This window comes from Caretta caretta, chromosome 14 (assembly GCF_965140235.1).
Source record: "Caretta caretta isolate rCarCar2 chromosome 14, rCarCar1.hap1, whole genome shotgun sequence".
Classification (NCBI taxonomy): Eukaryota; Metazoa; Chordata; order Testudines; family Cheloniidae; genus Caretta; species Caretta caretta.
This window is the reverse complement of record NC_134219.1, coordinates 43,105,823-43,133,524: the sequence shown is the minus strand read 5'-3', so window position 1 is coordinate 43,133,524 and position 27,702 is coordinate 43,105,823. Positions and strand designations below refer to the sequence as shown.

The 27,702-nt window shown below is 47.7% G+C and overlaps 2 protein-coding genes across 2 annotated transcripts in view; both read left to right on the top strand.

Annotated features, from left to right (window-relative positions):
* Positions 1-27,702, top strand: part of LOC142069119 (butyrophilin subfamily 2 member A1-like) — a 206,338-nt gene that overhangs the window by 174,114 nt on the left and 4,522 nt on the right. The window contains exons 9-18 of the mRNA XM_075119498.1: positions 17,365-17,481; positions 19,076-19,423; positions 20,065-20,346; positions 21,290-21,394; positions 22,117-22,141; positions 25,578-25,594; positions 25,756-25,776; positions 26,189-26,209; positions 26,662-26,682; positions 27,588-27,608. Of these exons, the coding sequence (XP_074975599.1) occupies positions 17,365-17,481; positions 19,076-19,423; positions 20,065-20,346; positions 21,290-21,394; positions 22,117-22,141; positions 25,578-25,594; positions 25,756-25,776; positions 26,189-26,209; positions 26,662-26,682; positions 27,588-27,608 (978 nt within the window). The remainder of the gene's footprint in view (positions 1-17,364; positions 17,482-19,075; positions 19,424-20,064; positions 20,347-21,289; positions 21,395-22,116; positions 22,142-25,577; positions 25,595-25,755; positions 25,777-26,188; positions 26,210-26,661; positions 26,683-27,587; positions 27,609-27,702) is intronic.
* On the top strand, positions 374-4,167 carry LOC142069116 (butyrophilin subfamily 1 member A1-like). Its single transcript, XM_075119495.1, has 3 exons — positions 374-436; positions 1,157-1,189; positions 2,856-4,167. Exons 1-3 carry the CDS (start codon positions 376-378, stop codon positions 3,434-3,436), a joined length of 675 nt encoding a protein of 224 aa, XP_074975596.1. The 5' UTR covers positions 374-375; the 3' UTR covers positions 3,437-4,167.

Genomic DNA, 27,702 nt, shown 5'->3' with positions numbered 1-27,702 from the left:
CACTCTGAAAAGGATTTTTTTTTTTGTAATTGGATCTTCATGGGGCAGTTTGTTAAAATGTTGTGGAGTTCACTGTAAAATTTAACTTCTACAATTGTGTTGTAATATGAAACCTTTTTTTGTTTACTTGCTTTTTATTATTATTATTTTGTGGAAGGGTTAGTGTGATTGTATAAAATGTGGGGAACCACTAAAGTGGAGAGATTTCATACCAAAAGCTAATTTGAAAAACTGAGATGTAATAGAGTCACATGTGTGTGAGACCAGAAGGGACCACTGGATCCTCTTGTCTGATGTCCTGAAGAAGATGTTGATTTCTCTCAGTTTTTACTGTCGTATCGATGATAAAGACAAATAAAACATAAGAAAAGGGAAATGCCTAAAAAAATTCGATTTATTTCTCTTTCCTTTTCAGAGAAACGAGATAACGAGATAAGTAAGTATCATTATCTTTCCTCTAAAATGAAACTTTTTGTACCATTTTGGAGACTCATGTGGCTGTTTGTTTAATTGTGGTGGGGTTGTTTGCTTTTAAATTTAAATTTTAAAATTGTTGCAATAGGAAACCTTTTTAGTTATTTGTTTGCTTTTTTATCAGCATCATCCTCATCATTCTTTTGAGGTTTGTTTGTTCATGTAACTTTATAAAACGTGGGGAAAGACTAAACTGGATGAATTTCACACCAAAAGCTAATTTGAAAAATTGATAAGCAATACAGTAGTAAAGTAGGTATTGGCCAAAAAACTATGGCCCAGGAGGAATTGTGTGAAGGCCCTGGTGGACTATCAGCACCTGAGATGATTATCTTCCCTCCACACTGCAGAGTAGGCATGTAACCAACCTGAAGTAAAGTGATACCTGGGCTCTAGCTTCTACCCAAAGTCTTGCCAGCTAACCTGGGTGCAAAGCACCACCAAACTTGAGTCAGAGCTTTTGTGCTTGTGCATTAAACAGGTTGGGGCAACGGCCAGGTAAGATTCTGGACTAACCCTGCAGTGAAGATCCACCCTGGGAGAGAGACACTCATGCAGTCCAGTGGAGGTTCTGATGAACGAATAACTTTCTTTTTCCCTCAGTGTATTAGTTTGTACAATATTGAATCATGCAATACGTGTTCAGATCTGCTCTCCTCTCTAATTATGTTGCTGGTTTTAGGGTGGAGAAGATCCGTGGCACCTATAGAAGAAGGTAATTAAAGATCATATTTTATCAATGTCCAAATATCTGTTCCCATGAGGCAATGTGCCTCATTTTCTTTGTATATGGGAGTGGATGTGATTGTTCAGGGCAGATCTCCCCAGAACCCTTCATTTCACGGCGCATCACAAGGTGAGGTGAGGTTTGTGCCTATGTCCTACCACACCATACTGAATCCATAGCATATTGAATCTATGCTTCCTGCCCCTCCACCGCTCGCATGTGCACTGTACCCTGCAGAGATCTGTGACAGCCGCTGCCACCCCTTGTACGGAACCAGTGGGACATGCACCTCCACAGCCACTTCTCCAGGGGGAGTTTGTTCTGTCTCCCCGTGCTGATGTCCGATCTCCAGTGTCCCTTTGTTTCTTCCTTCATCTTTTCCCCCATGAAGAAAGCCAGGAGCTCTGCAGTGACCCCACACTGACTGGGTGAGCAGGGACTGTGTCTGTGTGAGACCCTTGCTCCTGTCTCAAGCAGAGGAACTGAGCCTTGATCACAGACAGGGGCTCCCCTGGCTCCATTATACAGGTCTGGGAAGCTCCTGTGATCACCGCTGGGAGCTTGTGTCTTTTCTCCTCTCTCCATCCACCATGACCCCAGCATGGTCCCGTCTCTGGTAAACAGGACGTCAAGTCAGCCTCCCCATTACTGGCATGACCCGCCCCCTCTTTCCACCAGCCACCTATTCCGTACCTCCTCCCTAGTGGCGGATTTGCCACTGGGCCAATGTGGCCTGTGCCCAGGAGCCCCAGAAAAATGGGCGCCTCTGTGCCCCAACCCGCTCTGCCTGCCCAGTGCTCCTGCCAGAGAGTGGGGTCAGGGCTCGGGGGGCTTGCCCCACTCCATCCGCCCAGAACTCCAGCCAGAGAATGGCGTCGGGGTGCGGGGTCTTGCCCTGCTCTGCAGCTGGAGCACCAGGTGGGCAGAGCAGGGCACGCCCCTGCACCCCGGCCCCATTTCCCCAGCAGGAGTGTGGGGAGGGGGGGTTCTGCAGGCAGAAGGGGTAGGAAGGGGCCTTCACTTGCTGCGGCCCAGGGCCTCACAAAACCTTAATCTGTCCTGGCCCCCTGACACTTGTAGCTTCCACCATGAACCCCCTTCCCTTGTTTAGCCCCCTTACTCCCTGCCCCAGGCTAATGTACTTGCGTGCTGCGACTGCTGCTGAGCAGTGACATTCTGGGCAGGTTCAATCCTGGTACCGTGTGGCCTGTTGCTGTCCGAGCTGTGACATTTCAGAGCAGTCCAGGTGCAGTGGGGAGGCCCCATAGCAAAGTCCAGCACAGGGGCAGCTGGGCCACAGTGAGAGTGAAGGTGGGGTGGGGGGAGGCGCTGTCAATATTCACTGAGTTGTACCATCTGCTGGGGCTGCCAGAGTCTCTAGTCTCCTCCCCGGGCAGAGGTGGGGGCAGGAGGGGAAAGATTCTGAGTCCCAGGCCTGGCCCATCTGCTCCTTTCACCGTCACTGACCCGTCTCTGTCAGGGGAGTGACTCTCCCCAGCCCGGTGCTGAGATCTCTGAGGTGACGATGGGTAAATCCTGGAGGAAGGAGATTCCCTGAGTCACTCCCCAGCTGGGGCAGATTCTGTCACTGACGCCATCAAACCCTCCCCCAGGGCCGAGCTCTGCCCCTCACGCTCTGATTCTCTCTCCCCAGCGAATGTGACTCTGGATCCAGACACGGCTCATCCCCAACTCGTCCTGTCTGAGGGTGGGAAAAGTGTGAGCTGGGGAGACACGCGGCAGCGACTGCCCGACAAGCCTGAGAGATTTGACTCTGTGCCCTGGGTGCTGGGCTGTGAGGGATTCACCGCGGGGAGACATTGCTGGGAGGTGGAGATCGGGGGTGGGGGATACTGGGCTGTGGGGGTGGCCAGAGAGTCTGTGGGGAGGAAGGGAGGGATCAGCCGTAGCCCTGAGCGAGGGATCTGGGCTGTGGAGTGGGACTGGGATCAGTTCCGGGCTCTCACCTCCCCTGCGACCCCCCTGCCCCTGAGCCGGGTCTCCAGCAGGATCCGGGTTTGTCTGGACTGTGGCCGGGGCCAGGTGACATTTATCGATGCTGGTGACGAGGCCCCGATCTTCACTTTCCCGCCGGGCTCCGTCCCTGGGGAGAGAATCCGCCCCTGGCTCTGGGTGGGGCCGGGATCCCGGCTCCGACTGCGTCCCTTTGACCCACAGCACAGGGGGGAACCGGAAATCAGCCTCTCTAGCCTCACGGACCCCCTGTCTCTATGACCTTGGAGGACTCCCATCTACCCAGCCCCTGCCCCCTCATCTCTATGGCCCCTGGAAGCTCCTCCCCCTCCCTCCCTGCAGCCCCAGGAGGCAGAGGGGGAGGGGAAGGAACCCCTGGGGCTGCAGGAGGGGCAGAGGGGCCCTGAGGGGCAGAGGCGGGGGCTGGGCAGGGGGCAGAACTAACAGCCGGGCTGGGGACAGGCAGAGGTGGGGGCTGGGCAGGGACCCAGCCTGAATCAATCAGGGTTTTGGGAGAAGCTGGAAGCTCTGCAGCAGCTGGGCGCATTTTGTGCAGATCTGTGGGATTAGATCGCGCTGGGGCAGCAAGAGGGGAAGGCAGAAAATCAGGGGAAAGAAGGGAGCAGCCAAGGGGGTTGATCTGTGGGAGGGAGGGGAGGAGAGTGGGAAAGACACAGGAAAATAATCAGGGATCACAAGTGAGGGCTAGAAAAATGCTGAGTAGAGAAGGAGAGTATGAAAGAAAAGGGAGAAGGAAAGGGAACCTGAGAGGGACAGAGGGATTTATGATGTGTTACTGAAAGTGAGACTGTAACTCATTAATTCCCTATATTAATTCCTGGGCATTGGTGCTATTTTAGTGCCATTAAGCAAACTGCTCTGAGTAGCTGTGGATCTCCTTACAATATGCTGTGGTCATTAAACTCTGTCTTAGCTCCTTTTACTTTCCTGCTTTCCACCTACTTATTGTAAAATAAAAACACTACAAACAATTCTTGTTTCCTTCACCTTCATGTCCCAGCCATAATTGTTGTGGGCAGCTCAAGAACGTGAGGTCCAACCTCAGGGCAGTTACAAAGCAGGGCACAAACCCCCCACTGGTTGTCTGTTCTGTATTTAGATTTCACTCACCAGGTATCAACCGTGAACCCCTCAAGCACTAAAACAGCCTTAACACGGGTGGCGGGTGAAGCTTCCCCTGGGGGAGGCTAGTTCCCTGTCCCACCTCTTGCAACCCCATTCCACCCCCGTGCCCCCCCAGGCCCTGTCCCCACTTCACCGCAGGCCCTGCCCGGCCACCACCATTCACTGCATCACTCTCCTGCCCATGTGAGGGCAGCGTTGATAAGGGATGCGGCAAGGGGGGAGGGCTCTTGACGTGGAGGAGGGGTGAGGAAGGATGCAGAGCAGGTTGGGGGTCTTGCGGGCAGGGGATGAGTGAGAGGAGGGACACAGCAACGTGGGGATCTCACGGGATGATGGAGTAGAGGAGGGACATGAGTGAGGTATGGGGAGTCTCACGGGCAAGGAGATGGAGGAGAGGAGGGACACAGTGAGTGATGGGTAGAGGCATCTTGTGGGTAGGGGGGTGGATGAGAGGAGGGACAGGGTGCGCTGGGCAGTCTTGCGGGGAGGGTGGAGGAGAGGAGGGACACAGTGACCCGTGGGCTGGGAGATCTTGCAGGGGCTGGGGGATGAGGAGGGATGGGGCAAGTGGCAGTTGGCGGGGGGATTTTGTTGGGGGGGTGAAGGAAAGGAGGGTCATGGAGAGCAGTGGGGGAAGGATCTCACAGGGGATAGGGTGGAGGTGAGGAGGCACACTGAGCAGCGGGCAGGCGTTTCACGGGGGGGGTGAGGAAGTATGTGGTGAGTGGCAGGCGGGGGCGGGCGGTCTCGCGGGGGTGAGGAGGGATGTGGCAGGCAGGGCCCTCTGAATCAGACACCCATGTGGAAAGTTGGGGGTAGTTAATTCAGATAGGAAAGCAAGACGTGATATGGATAGTATCAGAAACCACCACTGGTAGCTAAACCTGATGGCTAAATTTGACGGGGCTGTTTTTCACACAACCCCTGGCAAAGAGCTATAAAAATTTTGCGGGCGGGGGAACCAAGGTTGGAGGGGCACCAGCAAACGATGCCCCTGTTTGGAAGGGGAAAAAAAGTAAACTTGTGAGAATGAAGGACAGCGAAGGCTTTGAAATAGGGTTGCCACCACTGAGGTACAAAAAATGAGGATGTCCTCAGGCCATAAGCCTGGCAGTATCTACTGATCACCTTACACATGTCCCAGGGCAGCTACCTCCAAAAAGCATATGCTTCAGTGTTCACAGAATGGGAGGATTAGTTACAGACATTAGGTTTATTATTTTTAATTAAAAGGTATAAAATGTTCATAATATTGGAAGTCCAAAATGGTATTAATTGTCATAGGAACATAAAGCCATTTCAGATATATGGAACCTTTTGGAGCAGTAACAGTCAATCAATGGTTGCAATTTCAGCTTGCAAGGTACAGCCTGTATCCAGAAACAGAATGTAACCATGTCCTTAGCTGTATTCAGTGCAATTGTCATTGATACCAGTGTCATGTGTGTCTAGATAGCCAAATACATATCACCAGTGTTACCGACTCTTGCCATTTTACCATGAGGGTGGCAGTATTTGGTGTTTTTATTCTGAAAGCACAAGCTTCTGGAATCAAATGATTGCTTGAGAATCACAGTTTTCACTAAGTATACCAATAAAAAAAATTTGTGGTTGTGGAAAAAAAGTGAAAATGTGAATCTAATGCACCCCTAAAGGCTCAGAAACAAAAAATGAAAAGAACCCCAAACTTACTTGGTTTTAAATCATAATTCTTTGAGGCATGATGTACCATATGATTTCTTGGGGTTATCACTACTGTATATCTATGTTTAGTTAAAATTACAGTAGAAATTTGCCTCTGAGAGAGATTTCATACAGAGTGTGTTATTAGGTTGACCCGAGTGGATGGCTGATGTTGAAGGCCCTGCGCACTGTTCTAGTTGAGAGCAGAATTTGATGATGAGTCTGGTATCTTTCATACAATCTAGTGTATTTACAAAGTATGCAGGAAGTTCTGTTTCCATTATCTAAGGAGGCACCAAACCATCCCACCCATCCAAAAAAACCTCAGAAATCTTCCTTTGCTCACTGCTCCAAACTCTCTCAGTCAACTTGTGACTGGGTGCGCGTGTGGACGCACACACACACACACACACACACACACGCAACACAAAAATTCCAGAGTGGCCTCGGGTCTTCTCTTTGCTATTGTGTCTTGCTCTCATGTGTAACCGTTAACCTGGACAAAGGGAAGCTGCTACATTCATCCGTTTAAGGGGCTTTAAACCAACAATAGGCCAGTGCCCTTAGTGAACATGGGCGAAGTAAGTCAGTCGTGAACCAGGTAGCACAAGGACATACCTCTACACAGTCTTACCCAAAGTGATGGTGAACTAAGAACAATGAGAGTAATAAAATAAATAATTAAAAGGGGTGAAACTGCATTTACCGGGGATTAGATAAAAGGGAGAGCAACACAAGCCATCAAACACTGCTCAGAGGATTCTGTGCCCCTGCGTAGGCACAGAATTCATGTGCCATCCAGAATTTTCTTTTTCTCTGCAGAAAATACATTCTGCCAGAGACGTGCTGCAGTTACACCTTTCACCCACCAGGGGCCACTGGAGGCGGGGGGGCAAGGGGGCAATTGCCTAGGGGCCCAGGAGATTTCAAAGGGCCTGGGGACCCTGGCTGCCACCACTGCGGTGGTCCTGGTAGCGGTGGCTGGGAGCTCCAGGCCATTTGAAATCACCCAGGCGTGCTGCAGGGCTCCTATGCACACAGGCTGGATGGGTGCAGTGGCAGATTAGGGGGAGGAGAAGCTCCAGACCCCGGCAGGAGATGCGCTGGGCAGGGTGGGGATAAAGGAGAAGTCCCGGATCTAAATTCCCTCTCAGCTACGCCCCTTCCCTGACCCCCACCAAGCCTAGCCCGGACCTGCTCTGGCTGGGGGACAGATGCCCCCGGCCGAGCCACTGGAGATGCTGCGACCGTGGAGAGGCACCTCTCAAGTGGCCCCAAGCTGCTTCGGTGAGAGAGGGCTGGGGGTAGTACCCGGGGCAGTCAGCACCCCAAACCCTTCATCACCAGCCTGACCCCTAACCCCACATGCACAGCCAGAGCCCTCACCTGCCCCGCACTCGAACCCTATGCCCCAGCCCTGAGCCCCCCTGAGACCGCTTGGCCCCAGCCCTACCACACACCTCCATATTGGTGCACATAAAAGTCATTCCGCACATGGACAGAAAAAATTACAGGGAACACTGCCATGGACCCCGGCAGAAGCTGCGCAGGGTGGGTGGGAGAAGCCCTGGACCCTGGGAGAAGACGTGGGGCTGAAGCCCCCAGTTCAGGACCCCCAGATGCCCTAGCGGCAGAAGCTGCAGGGCTAAAGCCCTGACCCCCCTCTATGCGGAGCTGGCCTGAGTCCCTCTCTCTCCCGTGCCCCCTGCAGGGAGCTGGCTCTCACTCTCAGACTGTGGAGTAATTCAGCCCAAATCTACTCACCTTGGTATCGCCATTTTCCCCATCACCACACAGCCATGAATGGATTCAGCCTAGCAGGCAGGGTCAGCATTAGCCCCATGTGGCAGGTGGGATCTAGGGCACCCAGAGGTGAAGTGAATTGCAGCCTTGGGAAACAACGGAGAGGGGCTGCCGCCGAATTGCCGCCGGGGCTGCTGCCGAATTGCCGCCCCTTCAGCAGGGCCACCCCAGCCACCAGCTTGCTTTGCTGCGCCTGGTTCACGGCAGGGAGGTTGTTGGTTGGGGGGGGCGGGGCGTTGTGGTTTGAGGGGGGGATAGCAGTACCTGCAGCAGGGCAGCATCGATTTAACCTGCCCTTGCCCTGCTGGCCTGGCAGTTGCAGTGCACCGGGGCGGGGGGGCTGTTGTGGGGCAGCTGGGGTCGGGGGGGACACACAGGCTGTGTGGGGGAGGGGCAGGCGGAGGCTGCAGCAGGGTTTGCGCGAGTTGGGGGGGTTGGCACAGCTGGGCTGGGGGTGGCTCGACTGGGCTGGTGGTGGGAGGGGAGTGGCACCCACTGCCCTGTGCTAATTATTGGTCAGTCTTTGGTTATCTGGGGTGCACCAGCCTGGGAGGGGGTGTCTGTTGGGGATCTGCTCTGGGTGTGTACTGGCTGCACCTCGGGTCGGCTCCCCTGCTTTTTTTTTTCTCTTTCTTTTTTTAAAAAAATATTAAAAGTTCTGCTCGGTGTGTTGGCCTGTCTTTCCCTTAGTGTTGGTTGGTGGGTCCTGGTGGGCACACTGGACTGGTGGTATCGTGTGGGGGGAGGGGGTAAGAGGGGCAAAGGGGACACTGGCTGTGTGGGTTTCTGGCGGGGCACAGAGAGATGTTGCTTCAGGGGGTCCCCAGAGTGTATGGGGGGAGGGATTTGAATGCAGAATGAGTAGGGGGTGCTGGTATATACATTGTGTGGGGGTGTATGGTGGAGGCCTTAGCATGGACAGTGTGTGTGTGTGGGGGGGGGTGTCGCATGGGGTCCAGAGTGGGGTGGAGGCGTGGGGGTCTGGCTCTGGCATTGTGGAGGCCCTGGCTGGGGCATTTGGGGGGCCAGGCTTTTGTTTTTTGTTTTTATTTGGATTTTTTTCACCATCAGTGCTGGTACAGCACCCCCACCCCCAGCCTGCCCCTACCTTCCTGATCTCACGAAAGTGAAAGTAACCTTGTCCCACTGCCCAGAGGGAGCCATGGCTGCAGAGAGCCCTGTGGAAAGTCTCCAGGAGGAAGCGACATGTCCCGTCTGTCTGGAGTATTTCACAGACCCTGTCACTCCGGAGTGTGGGCACAATCTCTGCCGAGCCTGCATCGCCCAGTGCTTGGAGGGATCCGACACAGCCGCCTCCTGCCCTCAGTGCAGAGAAACTGTGCAACAGAGAAACCTCAGGCCCAATAGGCAGCTGGCAAATGTAGAAATAGCCAAAGGGGCTGACTTTTCAGGCAGCGAAAGGAGCAGGAGGGGGCAGGGTGTGTGGGGAACACCAGGAGGCTCTGAAACTGTTCTGTGAAGAGGATCAAACCCCCATCTGTGTGGTGTGCGACAGATCCCAAGTGCACAGAGCTCACATGGTGGTTCCTACAGAGGAAGCTGCCCAGGAGTACAAGGTAGGGAGTTGCTGTCAAATTTAATGGTAATAACTTTGGTTACAAGGTTCATTTCACCGGAAGTTGCCTGTTGCAAGTGTATCTGCATCATTCAGCTCTCCAAAGCCTTCATTGAATGGGAGATACTACTGAAAAATAGATGATCTGGGAGAGTGGCAAGAAGGGCAAAAAATAGTCTTTAAAGATACTTGACATGGGAGACTTTTATCTAAGAAGTGGAATCCTTATTAAAACCAGCTTCCCCTGGTGAAATAAGGGAACTTTTTTATCATAGGTGTTGACCGCGTGGGTCCTGCTGTCAGGCCCTGCTGATCAGTGCCTCTCCGTGCCTCCCGCCTGTCAAGCTCAGCTGTGGGGGCTATTGAGGGGAGAGGAGGAGGAGTAAGCATTGGCACCCTCCGGGGATGGGGCAGAATGGGGTGAGTAGAATTGGGGTGGGGCCTTGGGAAAAGGGGTGGAGTCGGGGTGGGGCCTGGGCAGAGCCAAGTGTCAAGTCCCCTCCCCCCAGCACATTGGAAAATTGCTTTTTACAGAACAGAAGCGGTTAAATGATCAGTGAGGCTTGAATCACAAGAGCTGCAGGCTGGTCTATGTGAGAATGCTGCCTTCAGGCTGGAGATGGGGAAGTTACAAGCTGTTGATCTTGTTCCTGATTTGTATCATAGAACTTATTATTAGTTTTATTTGGATCACAGCAGTCCCCACAGCCCCCAAATGAGATCTGGGCCCTGCATAAAACACAATGAGGGACAATGCCCACCTTGAACAGGTTGCAGACGAAGTAGACAAGAGGTGGGGAAGGGAAACTGAGGCACAGAGAGGGCAGTGACTTGTCCAAGGTCATGCAGTAGGTCAGTGGCAGAATTGGGAATACAACCAAGATATCCGAAGGTCCAGTCCAGTGCCCAAACTGCTAGACCAGCCTGCCACCCCACAACAGCACTGAGCAGTAATGAAGTGCGGCTATTACGAAGGAAAGACTCTTTGACAAACATCCCAGGCCCAGCAGGGAGATGAGGTTTCTCATTGGGATGAAGGGGTTAAACTCAGATGCCGGCACAGGAGGTGAGTGTGCTAAATAATGCACAGACCTCCTCCGCCCCCCCTCCCCCCGCACCTTGAGTCCACACACAAAAGGGCTCCAGACAGCTCAGGGGTCCATGTCATTTACCACTGGGATTACACTGGATTGCAACAAAACTAACCCCTGAGCTGTGCTGACCTGGGTCAGTCTGACCTGTTCCGTGGTGTACATGGGCAAGGACCAACCACAGCGGTTCCATGAGTCCCACAGTGCAGCATCTTCAAATCTCTCAGGATCCACTGCTTCGGTGATCTTTCTAGGGACTGGGACTGTAGATACCTACCCGGAAGGCATTGCTGCTGAGAGTGTTCAGGACAGCACTAGGGCAAAGCCCAACCATTCTTACAACAAATCAGCCTGTCTAATGGGGCTTGGCCCTAATGCTTCTTAGACCACGTCTGTCCAACCAGTGCAATCCCCAGGGCTTCAGGGCAGGAATTCAATGGGGACTTGGCTCCTGAGAAAATCCCAGCCCATATTTTGAGACTGATGTTTTCAATCTGGAATACCAGGATTTCAGGGCACATTGCCCCTCAATCAATTGCTTATAACATTTTCAACGAGCGGGTGAATTAAATTATATATTTTAGTTTTCTTTTTTTAATACCCCATGGAACCCCTCAGTCCCCACTCCCACAGCAGCAGGATTTGTAACATGACCTCCCCGGTCCCCCACCATTATTTCTGAGGCCAATCACTGTTGGGGGACTTGACACACTGTTCCATCAGGTACACAAATGCTTACGAGCCAGATTAGAGGTCAGAGCTCCAAGGTTCTGTGCCTGGCTCTGTTGTGCAGTGGTGCTAACCAGATCATATCTATTTTATGCATTCAACCCAAAGGCAGTAGGAATGAGTGGCTAGCACCTGGGTTTTCCATATTGGAGAGCTGGGTTCTTTTCCCAGTTCTACCTGAAGTGACCTTGTGTAGCCTCTCAAATACTTTGTAATCAGGGGGAGAAAGTGTCTGATACTTCTCTGCTATCTCGGGCAGGGAATCTCGTGTTGTATTTGTGACACGAGTTGTGATGTGCATGGAAATATAAAAAACAAAAAAGAGAGGTGACATTTGAAGTCAAGGCTTCTAATGCTGACTTTGCTGCATGTTTGCTGACAGAAGAGTCACACGTGTGTCTGTGAATAGCTGTCTCCTTTTGAAGCAAGACAGAAAAAGCAATGGAAATCAGGGAAAATAGTGAATTTTCCACTAATCCAGTAATTTGGGAGCTCTGCTGGCCACATGATGCTGATCTTCCTTCTTGCCAGTTGGGAACTTGTAATTCAAAGGCAATTACAGTGTGCAAAATACATTGCTCATGTGACTCTGACAGACCAGCTCAGAGCAGAGCAATAGTTCCCTTGGGTCCGAATATCAAAGAAGGGTTAAGTGTATTGATGTGTATTCTGGCCAATTCACTGGTGCAGATAGAGATCAAACCAGAGATGTTCAATGTATTGTTTTTACTTGTCTAAATCTTGTTGTTTATTATTACATTACCTTTCCATTCTGTAGGCCTTGGTAATTAGATTAACACACACTTCAATTTAGGGTTGTGTTAAGATGAGAAGATGTCTGATGTGGAAACTTCATGAAAACTAATAAAGGCTGTTTCTTGTTATCTTACATGTAGATTGCATATACCCCTGTAATTACATTTCCATTGTATATTTCTATGCAACTAAATAACCCATTAAATGTAGATGAAACCTTGTGGGATACAAATAAAGAAGCGGCCACCTTCCCTGCCAGGGGTGAACCCTGCAGAGCTGTGACCTAGACTTTGAAAACCGCTGATTTAAATCATGTCTCTTCAGATCCCCACCACACCACTTCAGCTCTGGGAATAATTGTTGGGCTGTGTGTGGGCCAGCTGCTGGAGGGAACATGACACAGGCTGTGCTAATGGCTTAGACCAGTGTTTGCCAGTCATCAGCAGAACATTTGGGATCAGGGCTCTGGTCTCCTGTTGCTGGCTCTGGTGTGGTGTAACCGTTAGCAACAGGTGAACCAATGAACAGATACTTGACACTTTCAGCCAAGGCCGTGGGGCTGAGGAGCTAAGACCTGGGATTCCATTTGGAGACCCTGATTCTGTTCCCCGCTTTGACTTCAGTGACCTTGTGCGACCTCTGTTCACTTATTAGCAAAATGGGCTGCAAAGGTGTCCAATCCTAGGTTGCCTTCTAGGTCTGTGAATAGGAGGTCATGGTCAGTCATAAGGGCTGGGAGGTGCCTGCAAACACAAACAACACTCCAAGAAAAGGAGGACTTGTGGCACCTTAGAGACTAACCAATTTATTTAACCAATAGTCTCTAAGGTGCCACAAATACTCCTTTTCTTTTTGCGAATACAGACTAACACGGCTGTTACTCTGAAACCACACTCAGTAGAAGTGGGATGATTTGTACTCATGGCCTCTCGCTTGTTTCACTTTCCCCCAACCCTTGTTTTGTGTGTGTGTGTCCTTGTTGGAGAGTATTCCCAGTCTCCCAGCCCGCTGTTACACTAAACAGTCTGGGAACTGTCTCATTGGCACAGTCAGCTGCAAGTGACATGGGATGAGGGATTCATCTCTCCAACTTCCACCTCAGCCCCTGGAGGCCACTTCTGTTGGCCAAAAATAACTGCATGTCACATGTATCTGATTGAAGACTGCAATTCTCAGGCAATACGTTCACCAGCAACAAAAACCCAGCAGCAGTGGGATCCTCCCCCTGAGCCCATGCACCAGAGCTGACAGCATCTGGATGCCATGAAGCAGCAAGGCTGGTTAGAAGCAAGTTTACAACCATGTAACCAGTTTGCCTTACACAGGGGTAACAATGTATCTCATCACAATGTGAGTCAGGATCTGTAACAACATTGTATCTGGTTGCTCAGGAAGTAACCAGCTGCTTCCCCAGGATGCCTCTGCCCAGCACGCCTTTCCCATCGCAGCTGCAGCTCCTGTTCTGGCTCCAGAAGGCCACTCCCCAGATTCCCTCTTGATCCTGATCTCAGATCCACTCTGCCACAGAAGAGTTCTGGCTGCAGGGCCCAGCCACATGAAACAGCAGCAGTATGAAGGCGAGTGACTGATGGCTACAGATCTCCAGCCATGCATTCCCCAGCAAAACAAGGAGCAATGACAGCCTTCCCCTTAAGGAAAATAATTTCAGCTCACACCATCCAGCTGCAAGAACATACAAATTCCACAGTGTAGTGCATTAAATAGTGCAACATTGTATCCAACTTTACAGCAGCCCCGGTAACAAGCCACATCTCTGGCAAGCTCTCCTTTCTCACCTCAGCTGGATTTCCATTTCTGGCTGGTGCATGTCCTCTCCACACTGGGCAATAAACTTACACTGGGGTGCAAGGCTGGGGAGCTGGGGGATATTGGCTGGTGCCTTTCTCTGTGTGATGTGTGAGTGGCTCTGGGAGCATTCAGGCAATCCAGCTGGGTGTGGGGTTCCACCTACTGTTGAGCTGAGTGACGACAGCTCCCAATGGGGTTTACTGCTTCAAAGCATTGTGAGAGACAGCCCAGGCTGGAGACGTAAGGGGCCACAGTGGTAGCCCGGATCCAGTTTGCACGCGGGGGATCCTGTCACAAGGGGAGCACTATGTCTGCTGACCAGTCAGGACTTAGAACTAACAACTTACGCAGTTTGGTCCCTGTTTGATTTGTACCTGAGAACAGAGAGAGGTTTGGCTTTAACCTTCGACCTTACAGCAATAAAGACACTCCCTTCACCATAAACTCCAGTGTAGCGTACAAGGGCTGTTTATTACAGAAGTAATTAAAAGGGGAGTTTTCATTTGGCGCAGGAGATGAAAAATATAATGGTTATTATGATTGTATTAAACAGGGCCGGATTAGCTTTTTGTGGGCCCGGCGCCAAACATATTTGTGGGGCCCCCTGGGGAATGAAGGGGCCAGGGGCAAGAGCACAGCGGGCAGGGTGCATTTGATTTAAATCATGATTTAAATCACTAGTCAGGAAGTCTCGATTTAATCATGGTTTTCTATATAAATGTGCATTCTTGTTTGTTGTTACAACCTTAATACATATTCTTCACAACTCAGAGATAGATGTAGGCTTCATTTTTAGAAGGTACACACTATACATTTTTAAACAGTGATTTATTTTGAAAACTTTTCGGATTAGTTTTACAGCTATGTTAGAAAATGAATGATTGGTTATTTCATTTACCAAAGGTAATTGAAGCAGATATTTATTGTCATTGGGAGGTGAACGATCTCCAATTCAACAGGTTAATCATTAATAATTGGAGGATTTTCTTGCCAGGCTGTATTAGGAGGAGAACATCACCAGACAGACATTTAAATTGTTTTATTTAACGAAAACAACGTTAAGTATTCTGGATTTTTTTCTTCAACAGCAAACATATAATATTTTAACAAAAAAGCATATGTCCCTCACTTCTCACATTTATCTCCAGACTTCTTCTCCTTGTCCAGATCTATTCTGCCCCCAACAGTCTTCTAGTCATTGAACTTTTTGAAACTTTGCACTTTTAGAGAGAGGTACAAAGGGATTGACTCCATGTACACAAATTTGCAGAGGGACAATAGAGGTGAGGTCAGTTATTTCTCACCTTTACATATTATTTATTTATTTTAAAACATTTTTGCTGTTAACAAGCATGTTACCTCTGGAGACCCAAATCCACAGTTTGAGAACTGAAAAATTAAGCATCTCTGATGGTGTCTTCTAGACTGAGCACTGAGTCCCATTGGGTAGATGGAAAGATTAACCTAAATAATCTATAGAGAAGCCTGTGGAACCCCATAAGATTGGGTCCCTAATCCATCAACTATTAGAACTCATTTACAAAACTTTTCTCAAACATTACATGAATATATTGTCTCATACTATAGAAATATAATGTATCATCCCTATTCTATGATAGGTTATAGCTCAAAGATATCTCATCTTTAGATAGGTTTTTTTCTCAAAAAGCATTTTCTCAAAAAAGTCCAATTTAAATGAAAAAATCCAATTTTTTAATTTTTTAAAAAAATCATTGATTGTTATCTACCCTGACAGCGAGACACAGTGGGGTTGGAAGGATTGGTCCCCAGCTGGAGGGAGGCAGGGGCCAGGGGCAAGAGCACAGGGGGGCATGTGGGGGGGAAAGATTGGTCCCCAGCTGGAGTGTGGCAGTGGCCAGGGGCAAGAGCACAGAGGGGAAGGGGGGGGAGGATTGGTCCGCAGCTGGAGCGAGGCAGGGGCCAGGGGCAAGACCAGCACAGTGGGGCACGGGGGGAGGATTAGTCCCTGCTGACTGGAGCAAGGCAGGGGCTGGGGCAAAAGCACAGCGGGGGGGGGGGGGGAGCTAGGGTTGGTCCCTGGAGCGAGGGAGGTGCCAGGAGTAAACTGCAGGCGCAGCAGGGCTGGGGAGGGGTAAACAGGATCCCCCCCCGCCCACTTTCTCCCTGGTCCTAGCGCTCCTCTCCGGCCCCCCACAGGCTGCTTGCCAGTGACGGGCGGGGGGGGGGGGGGTGAGAGGAGCCCTCAGCCGCCAGCGCAGAGCAGGAGCGAGTGGGCGGGTGGGGGGCGGAGGAGAAGCCCCGGGGCCGGTCCTAGGGAAGGGGCTGGAGAGCGGAGCCGGCGCCGCGGCCGCTGGGCTGCAGCAGAAGTGGAGCGACCGAGGGGCCCCTGATGCGTGTGAACCCAGCGCCGTCAGAAATCCGGTCCCGCATGTAGCGGGTCTCGCGGAGCAGGGAGCCGAGTCTCTGCGAAATTCTCACGGGGCTTCCGCCAAACTGGGGCCCTTGGGTAGATCTGAGTCAAGACGGGACCCCTGGGTGGACTTCTCCGGGAGAGGATCCTTCACCCCAAAGGGCAATGTGGGGGTGAAGGGACGGAACCCCCCCCCGTGCCCCTCTCTTTCCTACTTTCGCTTTCTAGCGCGGTGGAGGCATCGAGAGAGACACATCTCGCTTCAGTGTCTTGACAAAAAAGAGACACCGTTTTGGCAGACATTTAGAAGCAAAGCCTGGGATCCAGCTCCTTGTCTCTGTCATTTCTCCTCACTTAATTTGGCCTCACTGAAATCATCACTAAAAAGAAAAGGAGGACTTGTGGCACCTTAGAGACTAACCAATTTATTTGAGCATGAGCTTTCCTGAGCTACAGCTCACTTCATCGGATGCATACCGTGGAAACTGCAGAAGACATTATATACACAGAGACCATGAAACAATACCTCCTCCCACCCCACTCTCCTGCTGGTAATAGCTTATCTAAAGTGATCACTCTCCTTACAATGTGTATGATAATCAAGTTGGGCCATTTCCAGCACAAATCCAGGTTTTCTCATACACATTGTAAGGAGAGTGATCACTTTAGATAAGCTATTACCAGCAGGAGAGTGGGGTGGGAGGAGGTATTGTTTCATGGTCTCTGTGTATATAATGTCTTCTGCAGTTTCCACAGTATGCATACGATGAAGTGAGCTGTAGCTCACAAAAGCTCATGCTCAAATAAATTGGTTAGTCTCTAAGGTGCCACAAGTCCTCCTTTTCTTTTTGCGAATACAGACTAACACGGCTGCTTCTCTGAAACCTGACAAACACACAGTTTCTTATTCCTTAAAACTTTTTTCTCCATTGACGGAATTACTACCAACTTCTACACCGATCTGACTTTTTTAATGTGGATTTTGTAGGGATGGGACAAATTCAGACTCATAAAGGAAACACATATTCCGTTTATTTAAATGGCTGTTCTAACTACATAATATGAAAAAGTTCACTTAATAATGCATTTATTCCTTTCTTATTTAATGTGTCCTCTTTAATGTTTGACTTTAATGATTTCGTGTTAGTCTCAGTGTTATGTTCACTAAGATGAGTTTTCTTTCCTCCTTCTTCCCGTTGTCTAGATCAAGTTACAGTGCAGATGAAGGTTCTCTCATCCTGCCACAGCTCCCGAGCCAGCTCCCTTCTCCCTGGGTTTATCATTTGCTTCCTTACCTGTTCTGTTCACAGGATGGGATCAGGTAGGAATTCGCCCCGTGGCTGCTGTTTCTTAGAGAATTTATTTAGGCTCCTGAAGTGTCTGAACAACATGCTCCACTCAAAGTCAATGTAACTACTCCCAGTGTGTAAATGTAACCACGCAGCAAGATCAGCACCTTCATTATCCATTGTTTGCTCTCATTCTGTTGCTGCTGCGGGGTTATTTTATTTGCTCCTGGGATAGGGCTCAGGTCTGTTTCTTCACACGAGTCTCTTGAAAAGGTTGTCAAGGATGCCCAGAGCCTTGACTGGACACCTGTTGAAGAGTTTAACAATAACAAGAATAATTCATAAAGTACATAAATTATCTTAGAGGATCTGAGATATCCAGAGATCGGAGCCATAGTTAGAGCCCACATGTGCACAAAAATGTAATAAGAACTAGAATATTTGAGAGAGGCTGGGGACAGGTATTAATACCTGATGGTGGGGGCCCCTGGTGAGGGCCCTACATGACAATTGCACCGCCTCCTCTCTCCACTGTGGAATATCAGAGCTAGTTTTGATTCCACTAGGAGTCTATTTGGGGGAGGGAGCTCAGTGGTTTGAGCATTGGGCTGCTAAACCCAGGGTTGTGAGTTTAATCCATGAGGTGGCCATTTAGGGATCTGGGGCAAAAATTGGAGATTGGTCCCCCTTTGAGCAGGGGGTTGGACTAGATGACCTCCTGAGGTCCCTTCCAACCCTGATATTCTATGTCATGTGACTTTTTTTATTGGACCTGTTAGCTAAAACATATATGTTAGGTGTAGTATACACCACCTTATTATTAGGTATTATATGCACAGTAATTCTCTCTTTACATATGGTGCTGGGAAATTAACGGAATGTATTATGCTCTTCTAACAATTCTGTTCACCCACATCAAATATCCCACCAAACTTTGCTAAAGTTAAGTTAGTGTTCACAATAGAACATTGGAAGCCTATCAAAGCCAAGAGACATGAATGGCATGTCCTAGCAGTGGCTGGGATGTACGTCTGCTCCCACCTGGTTTGGAATGTTCTGTCCCAAACAGCAAGAAGGAACATACAGAACAAGATTAAGAAATGGGGAGTTGGATGGGGTGATGGAGAAAGTGCTTTTTCACTTGCGAACACCCCTGGTATAAATATAAGTGGTTTTGGTGGTGTATTTTTGAAGCACAATTTCTGTGTAAGGTGAGCACACTGCAAGGTAAGGATTGCTTTCCAGAAGGAGGATATGTATGTCTCCTTTTCACAGTGTACTGATTTGTCCTTAGGCAATACATTTGGCAAAGTTTGGTTAATTGGTCTCTTGATCATATGAAGTATTGAACCACAATAGTAAAACAATTGCCTAGAGCAATAGGCCTAGATCTCAGGAGCACCTTGGTGGAAGAACACCAGATATGGCCCACCAACCCTCCCCTTGTTCCTGGTGAGGACCAGCAAATCTCATGCCAATGTCAGTAAGCGTGTCAATTTGAGAGCACTTAGAAAAAGGGGCTACTTCAATAGCTTGTCTCAACTATACGCCGAGCACGTCCATTCCCAGTTCTCTGCCTCACCAAGGTCGTTGTTGTTGTTATTGCTGTCCCGGTGCATTTTCCAGCAAAATTCACAGTGATTGGACCCCCTGACCCTGTCGCTGCCATCCTGGGTCAGGAAGCTGTGTTACCCTGTCACCTGTCCCCCCGGATGAGCGCTGCAAACATGGAGGTGAGATGGTTCCGACCTGAATTTGTATCCTTTGTGCACCTGTACCGTGATGGGAAGGATCAGTATGAAGGGCGGATGCCAGAGTATGAGGGAAGGACAGAGCTTTTGAAAGCCGGACTCACAGATGGAAATGTTCCCTTGAGGATTCTCAATATCAGACCCTCTGATGAAGGACAATACCACTGCTTTGTTCAAGATGGTACTTTTTATGAAGAAACCGTATTGGAACTGCGGGTAGCAGGTCAGTAACTTGTGTCAGTTTTAACTGTGTGTGGTCTGCAGGCTTTGTTCTTTCCTATCACAACAGCTGTGACTCCTTGCTTGTGAAATATTTTGCAATAACACAGTGTATCTAACTTTCAGCAAACAGCCACTTTCATACTTGGGAAAATATGCTGAAAACTTTCCCAACGTGTTATTAAACACATTTTCAGGATGGGCAAGGCACTTTCTTGCCCAGTCTTGATTGACTCCCAAAGGGGTCTTTAATTAAGAGGGAAAGGCCTTCTGGACACATAAAGCCTTCCAATTGCTCTGCAGTCGTTTCTAGGGTGTGTGGCTACGGTGGGGCTGCCAGACTTTTATGGCCTTCTTATGGGTTGGTTGTTATGTAGGGGTGTAGTTAAAATCAAATGCAGCCTTATTTGCTGAGACTCTATAGTGGTGACGGTGGTGATGGGGAGCTACATATTAACCACTCTTAGACAAGACTGAGTATTCATTTATCCCTTCATTTATCCAGTATTCATTTATCCCTTCTCCTGACTACTCCCGTGAACAAGTGCTTTCTAGTGTGAGTAAGGGATCCACAAACTGTCCCTCATCCCTTCTGCTTTATAAATTAATTCATGGAATTGACACCTTTATGTGTTTTCCCCTTAGGTCTGGGCTCTGCTCCTCTCATCTCTGTGGAGGGTCACCAGGATGGAGGGATCCGGGTGGTTTGTCGATCAGCTGGCTGGTACCCAGAGCCTGAGGTGCTGTGGAAAGATTTCAATGGGCAGCGTTTACCATCACTCTCTGAAACAAAATCCCGTGGCGATAACAACCTGTTTGAAACAGAAACTGCTCTCATTGTAACAGAACATTCAAACCAAAACTTGTCCTGTTGCATCACGAACACCGTTCTCAATCAAGACAAGGAATCAGCCGTTTATATAGCAGGTCAGTCACCATCCAAACCCCACACTGAACTCACCACCACCAGAAACCAAACAAAACGTAGGAAGAAAAGAACGGAAACATCTGTGGTGGATATTTCAGAATCCACGTACAAACACAGAAAATAGGAGACTGGTATATTTACGGGATCACAGTTTAGGTAATTTGATTCCCTTAGTTGTGAGTATTCAGAAAATCAAAGTTTGGGATTTCATGTAAATTTAATGTGAAGTCTGACTTTCCTGATACTAGCCTGCACGCATGTATGCACACACACAAAAATCTTCCAGCATTTTTTAGGAGAAATTTTCACTCAATCCACTGACACAATATGATCCTGTAACCTTAACTTCACCTCAGTGATTTTTTTGAATGTGGTAAGTTTTGTCATGTGGCTTCTTTGTGATCTTGTTGCTGCACCAACTCATTGTTCATTGCTTGTTGTGGGAAACGTCACCTACGTCATGTGATGTTGTTTCTAATGACATTCAGTTGGACTTGTGCTTCTTACATCACTTTGGTCAAGATCCACAAATGGACTCATTTTACCCTCGTGTAGTGGTGCGGTGGTCGTCCCTCCCACTCTGGATTGGAGGGAGGCCACACCGCCTCACTATACCACTGGGATTGGTGCCTAGCCTCAGGGGAAATTAGCAAACTGATGTTAGCATCCCAACCGGTGTAATGGGGCTGAACCCCAAATAGTCCAGGGGTTCCGGCCCTTAGGCAGGAACAGGACCTCCCTGGAGTGTGTATGCTCTGGCCCTTAGGAAGGGGCCAGAGGAAACCCAGCGGTCTACACATTTTTGTGTAGTGTACACATGGCCATTCTTTCACTCTTGTCTTGCACAAATCCTGCTGGGCACCATTTATGTATTTGTATGAAATAAAAACATCTGACTGTAATCAGCCAAATTAAGACAAGTTCTGGTGTTTTGTTTTTCAGATCTCTTTTTCCCCAGGGTGAATCCCTTGATGGCGACTTTGAGTGTGATCCTGGTGGTTTTGTTTGCTTTCATTGGCCTCACTGTTTATCTCTTTAAAATGAAAGGTAAATATCAGAGGAAGAAATATACTGTAAATAAAGATTTTGTTCTAATAAATAAATTAGAGCAATTTAGGAATTTAATATTAAAAGAAGGTGTGATCTGCTGACCTTGTCCTGTATAAAGAAGAAGAATGCATGTGAATTTATTGATAGAGGGTGGTGGGGAGGGCTGTGGGGGGGAGAGCGGAAGAGGACTGTGTGTGTAGGGGGTGGGGAGTAGAATAGGAGAGAGGAGAGTCTTGGGCAATAGAACTGAGTCAGAGAATCGGATCATAGCAGATACATCTGTGTTCTGCTTGGTCCTTCATCTCCCTCTGCTGCTAGTTCTCAGGAGATTACCACTGTCTGTCTCTGGTCCCACTTGAGAGAAGGTTCTGCAAAGCCTAGCCTCTCATATTTGTCCTTCAAATCTCTTTTCTGCTAATAAAGTATAGTGCACCCGGACATTACAGTGAGAGGCCCTGTAGAAATGCCCTTGTGGTAAATCAGTAAAGAAACACATTTCTTCCTCAGTGAGGAAATTAAAAAATCATACCCACTGTCACATAACTCAGGCACAGCTGTCCTTAACCTGCTGAACTTCATCCATAAAGAATATCTGCCTGATTTCCAAATCAATCAGACTTCCTTCCTAATGAATTGTGTACCTATAGGAAGTCGTCTTCAAACACTTTTAATGAAGCAAGGAGATGATATTAATTTACATTTATTTCTGTACTTTTCAGCGAAACTTACTGAAGAAGTTGGTAAGTTTCAATTTCCCTTTTTTCCACAAATACAGACTTTGACCAAGTTACACAATTGCATATACGCTTGTTGGTTTCTCGGATTTATTTTTATTTCTGTGTGTTTGTTGGGTGGGGGAGGGTTAGTATGTGTAACAGGTTGGACCATTTCAGGGCCTGTTTGGATGTTTCCAAAGACCCTTTCCCCTTAAAAGTCCTTTGAATTAGGGGGTTAGGTCAGCATAGCTACGTGTACGAGGAGTGTAAGTTTTCAATGCAAACCAGCCTCAGTCTCAGAGTCTTTGAGAAGAATCTATAGAGATCTGGCTTGTCAATGAAGGTGTGCTGAAATGGGAATTTTCTGCATTATTTTAATGAATTTTTTGTGCCTCAGTTTCCTCTAATGTGACATTGCTATCCATTGGGGTAAAAGGACTGTTTGCTCTCAGGGCAGGCTAGAAGACATAAGCCTGGGTGCTGCTTAGTTGTCTGGGCCTTAGACCACATATCGATGGAGCATCTGAGAAAATAATGGCAAGTCCAGTCACCAGGGAGTGTAGCATCGATCAAGTGAATTCATCAAGTAAATTCATGACAGAAGTTTAAGAACAGCTGAACCCCATGACAGTATTTATCTTCAACCGCTCCTGCTGCAGTCAGCTTGTACCCAGGGTCATGCATGGGGGGGAGGGGGGTCAAGCAGAGGCACAGGGCCCCAAATAATCATCGAGGGCACAGAGCTTCTACAACCCCAGGGCTGCAGAGGCAGGGAAGAGTGACCTGCTGCCAGGGCCAGGGCGGAGGCAAGGTAAAGCGAACTCCTGCTGGTGTGGGGGAAAGAGCAAGCTCCTGTGTGGGAGGGAAGAGTGCTCTGCCAAGGTGGGCATAGGGGAAAGAGCAAAGTCCTTCCCTGGCCAGAACAGTGAGGGGAGCGAGCTCCTGGGATGGGTACAGAATGTGCCCCTCCAAAAGGGGTCAAATTTAAATTTCTGCACACATCCCTGCTTGTACCTGGTCTGAAGGGCCCTTGTGAGTGGCAGAGGGTCACACGTTCTCTTCCTCACAGTGGTTCTGTTGCAGAAATCAGCTCCTCTGAGTTCCAGCAGCCTTTTTGCTGGTTGCGGCCCCCTTCCTGTGACAACCTCTCTCTTTTGAGATCATTTCCTCCAAGTGGAGCAGGCCCTGCAGGAATGAGGCCACTTGAGCCCAGAGGAGTTTTCGTCTTTTCCTGACTGGGATGGGGCTGTGCCCCAGGACAGGGTGTGTTAAACAAGTTTAATAAAATTTGGGGTAAGTCTAAATTAGATAAACTTTCCCTTTTGATGGGGAAGCAATAGAAACAAGGAAGTTGAGTAAAAATAATCACCCAGCCTTAACTTTGTATTGATGATAATGAGAAATAACACATAAGGCAAGAAAAGCTCATAAAAAAATGTATACATATTTCTGTTTATGTTTTAGTGAAACGAGATCTAGAAATTGGTAAGTGTCATTTTCTTCCTTCTGAGAAGAAATTTTTTGTACACAATTGGATCCCCCTATAGGAGCGTGATAGGGTCATCGGTGGGTTATGTGACCTAGTGGTTAGCACACTTAGTGCCCCCTCCCAGTGGGCAGATCTTGCAGTCCTGGCCCTCTTTGAATCAGGAGGGCAGGGAGGTGGGCAGTGGAAGGGGAGCCTGGGCCCACCCACTCTTCTGGGCTCTGAGCCAGGGCCTTAGGAGGGTCAACAATGTCTGGTCCCCAAAGTTGTCTTCCGAGTTGCCCTCCCTGGGTCACTTCCAACCAACTGCTGGTCTCCCCCGGTTCCAATCCAAAATAAGGTGAAAAGAAAAAGAAAAGGCAATGAAACCATCAGCCCTGATGGGGCTAAGTATACGGTCAGTCCTTTGTCAGGAGCCTTCAGGGCAGGTCTGTCCTCCTCCCCAGCCTCTCCCGTCTGAGCTGGGTTGCTCCCTTTCCAGCCCTCTCTCCAATTGAAGCATGCTCTACAGGGCTGGATGTGCGGGGCTACCTGGGCCCAGTACTGTCCTTTCACCACGTGAGACGCAATGTGGGGTTTGTATACTCCCTCGCCCACCCTCCCTCTCAGACCCTGGGCTGGGGTGTCCTGGGGCCAGTTCATGTCCCCACCGTCCTGTGAAAAAGAAGTCCACGCTTTTACCACCCGAGAGCTGTATGGCTTCATTGAGTGAAGCCACTGAATAATGCCTGGATTATGGCCTGTCATTGAGCGCAGCCAGTGGATTGGTGCACAGTCAGTTACTAGGTAGAAGGGCTAACCCTACAAGTCAGGGCATCAATGGCTCATTTCACCTCCAGGGCCTCCTTCTTGATGACTGATTAGGCTACCTCCTGTGGAAATAGCTTCCTGCTGGGATAGAGAACAGGGTGTTCTTCTTCTCCCAATGCCTGACATGGGTGCAGTGTCCTTAACCTGGTCTGTCAACTGGGCAGCCATGGTAGCAAAGTTTGGGATGAACTGTCAATAGTATCTTGCTAATCCCATAAACCACCGGACTTGCTACTTTGTGAAAGGGAGGGGGCAGCCCACTAAGAATTTTGTACCAAAGGTCGTATCTCCCCCTCCCCCACTCCGCCCCCCACTCCCCTGACATCCTACCCTAGGTAAGTGACTTCTTGGGTGGCCAGCTGACACTTGGTTGGGTTGGCTGTCAAACCCGCCTCTTTGAGAGCCCCAGATACCTCAGGGACATGCTCCATACGCTCCGCCCAGCTCTCCCTGCAGATGATGATATCGTCCGTGTAGGTGGCCGTGTCGGATCCCTGCAGCCGCAGCACTCTGTCCATTGGCTGCTGGAAAGTGGCAGGGGCCCCATGTCGTCCCAAGGGCATGGTTCTAAACTGCTGTACTCCATCATAGGCAGATTGTTTAATTGTTGTGGAGTTGTTTGCTTTTACATTTACCCTTTTTATTTATTTTTGCATTATTAAACCTGGTTTTTTTTGGTTGCTTACTTGTTTTTTATGATTATTCTCATGGGGGGAGGTAATATGAATTTATAAAATGGGGGAAATGACTAACCTGGATAAGTTTCACGCAAAAAGCTAATTTGATTAACTGGTAAGCAATAGAGTAATTGGGTTTGTTTAGTTTGGAGAAGAGAAGGCTGAGGGGGGACGGGATAACAGTTTTCAAGTACATCAAAGGTTGTTACAAGGAGGAGGGAAGTAAATTGATGTCATTAACCTCTGAGGATAGGACAAGACGCAGGGGCTTAAATTGCCATGAGGAAGATTTAGGTTAGACATTAGGAAAAACTTCCTAACTGGCAGAGTAAGTAATAAATGGAATAAAGGAGGATGTGGAATCTCCATGTTTGGAGACTTTTAAGAGCAGGTTAGACAAACACCTGTCAGGGATGGTCTAGATAATATTTAGTCCTGCCACGAGTGCAGGGGATTAGACTTCCAGTCCTAGGATTCTATGATTCTAACAGAATCACAGAGTTTATGAGCAGAAGGGACGACCAGATCATCTAGTCTGACCTCCTTAAGAGGCAGCGGAATAGAAAAAATTTCTAAGCCTTATTTATCACATTGATGATAATGAGAAATAAAACATAAGAAAAGGGAAACACCTAACAAACAATTTGTGTATTTCTGCTTCATTTTTAGGCAAACAAAATATAGAAATTGGTAAGTGTCATTATCCTTCCTCTGACAAGAAATTTTTTGTATGAAATTGGATCCTCATGTGGGAGTTTGTTTAATTGTTGTGGAGTTGTTTGATTTTCAATTGAACATTTACAATTCAGTTGCAACATGTAACCTGTTTTTGTTTGTCTGCGTGTTTGTTTTTTTATTTATTATTATTTTTTGGTGGAGGGAGGTTACAGTAACATGATAAAATGTGGAAAGGAGGCACTAAATTGGAGAGATTTCACACCAAAATTTAATTTGAAAAACTGATAAACAATAGAGTCACAGAGTTTAAGACCAGAAGGAACCACTTGTCCCTCTCTTGTCTGACGTCCTGAAGAAGAGAAATAAAACCTAAGAAAAGGGAAACGCCTAACAAATGTATATATTATTTCTCTTTAATTTTTAGACCTACGAGATAAAGAAATAAGTAAGTGTCATTCTTCTTCCTCTGACAAGAAACTTTTTGTACCAGTTTGGATCCTCATGTGGAAGTTTGTTTTCAAATGGAACTTTCAAAATTGTTGCAATATGAAATCTTTTATGTTTGTTTGTTTGCTTTTTATTATTACTAGAATTATTTTGGGGGCAGACAGGGGTTTGTTTTGTAATGTAACTTTAATCAATGTGGGGAAAGACTAAACTGAATGAATTTCACAGCAAAAGCTAATATGAAAAATTGATAAGCCATAGAATCATAGAGTCACACAGTTTAAGAACAGAAGAAATGACTGGATCCTCTAATCTGACCTCCTCCAGCGGAGATTGAATAGAAAAAAATATCTCTCAGCCTTAATTTTCATATTGATGAGAAAGCGAAATAAAACATAAGAAAAGGGGAAGTCCTAACAAACAATATGTGTCTGTCGGTTTGATTTTCAGGCAAAAGAGATACAGAAATTGGTAAGTGTCATTATCCTTTCTCTGACAAGAAAATTTTAATACCAAATTGGATCCTCATGTGGGAGCTGGTTTAATTGTGGTGGGGTTGTGTGCTTTTAAATTTAACTTTTACAATTTTGTTGCAATATTAAACTTTTTTTTGTTTGCTTACTTGCTTTTTATTATTATTCTTTTGTGTGGGGTATTGTAACTTAACAAAATGTAGGGAAAGACTAAACTGGATAAATTTCTTGCAAAAAGTTAATATGAGAAATTGATGATCAGTAGAGTCATAGAGTAACAGAGTATAAGACCAGAAGGGACCACTGGGTCCTCTAGTCTGACATTTTGAGGATGAGTTTGATGTCTTTCAGCCTTCACATTCATATTGGTGATAAAGAAAACTGAAAAATAAGAAAAGGGAAATGCTGAACAAAAATATGTATTTATTTCTGTTTAATTTTTAGACCTACGAGATAAAGAAATAAGTAAGTATCATTGTCCTTGCTCTGACAAGAACGTTTTTAAATGTAACTTTTAAAGTTCTTGCAATATGAAACCTTTTGTTTGTTTGCTTGTTGCTTTATTATGAATGATTTATTATTAATTATTATTATTTTCTTCTTCTTCTTCTTCTTTTGGGGGAGGATGGTGGGTTGTTTTGTAATGTAACTCTATACTATCTGGGGAAAGACTAAAGTGGATAAATTTCACACCAGTGAAAAACTGAGAAGGAATTAATTATAGAGTCACAGAGTTTAAAACCAGAAAGGGCCACTGGATCCTCTCACCTTACTGTCCTGAAGAGGAGGTTGAATAGAAACAATCTCTCAGCCTTAACATTAGTATTGATGATAAAGAGAAATAAAATATAAGTAAAGGGACACTTCTAACAAACAATATGTGTATTTCTGTTTAATTTTTAGACAAACGAGATATAGAAATTGGTAAGTGTCATTGTCCTTCCTCAGACAAGCATTTATTTATTTTTGGTATCAAATTGGATCCTCATGTGGGAGCTTGTTTCATTGTTGTAGAGTT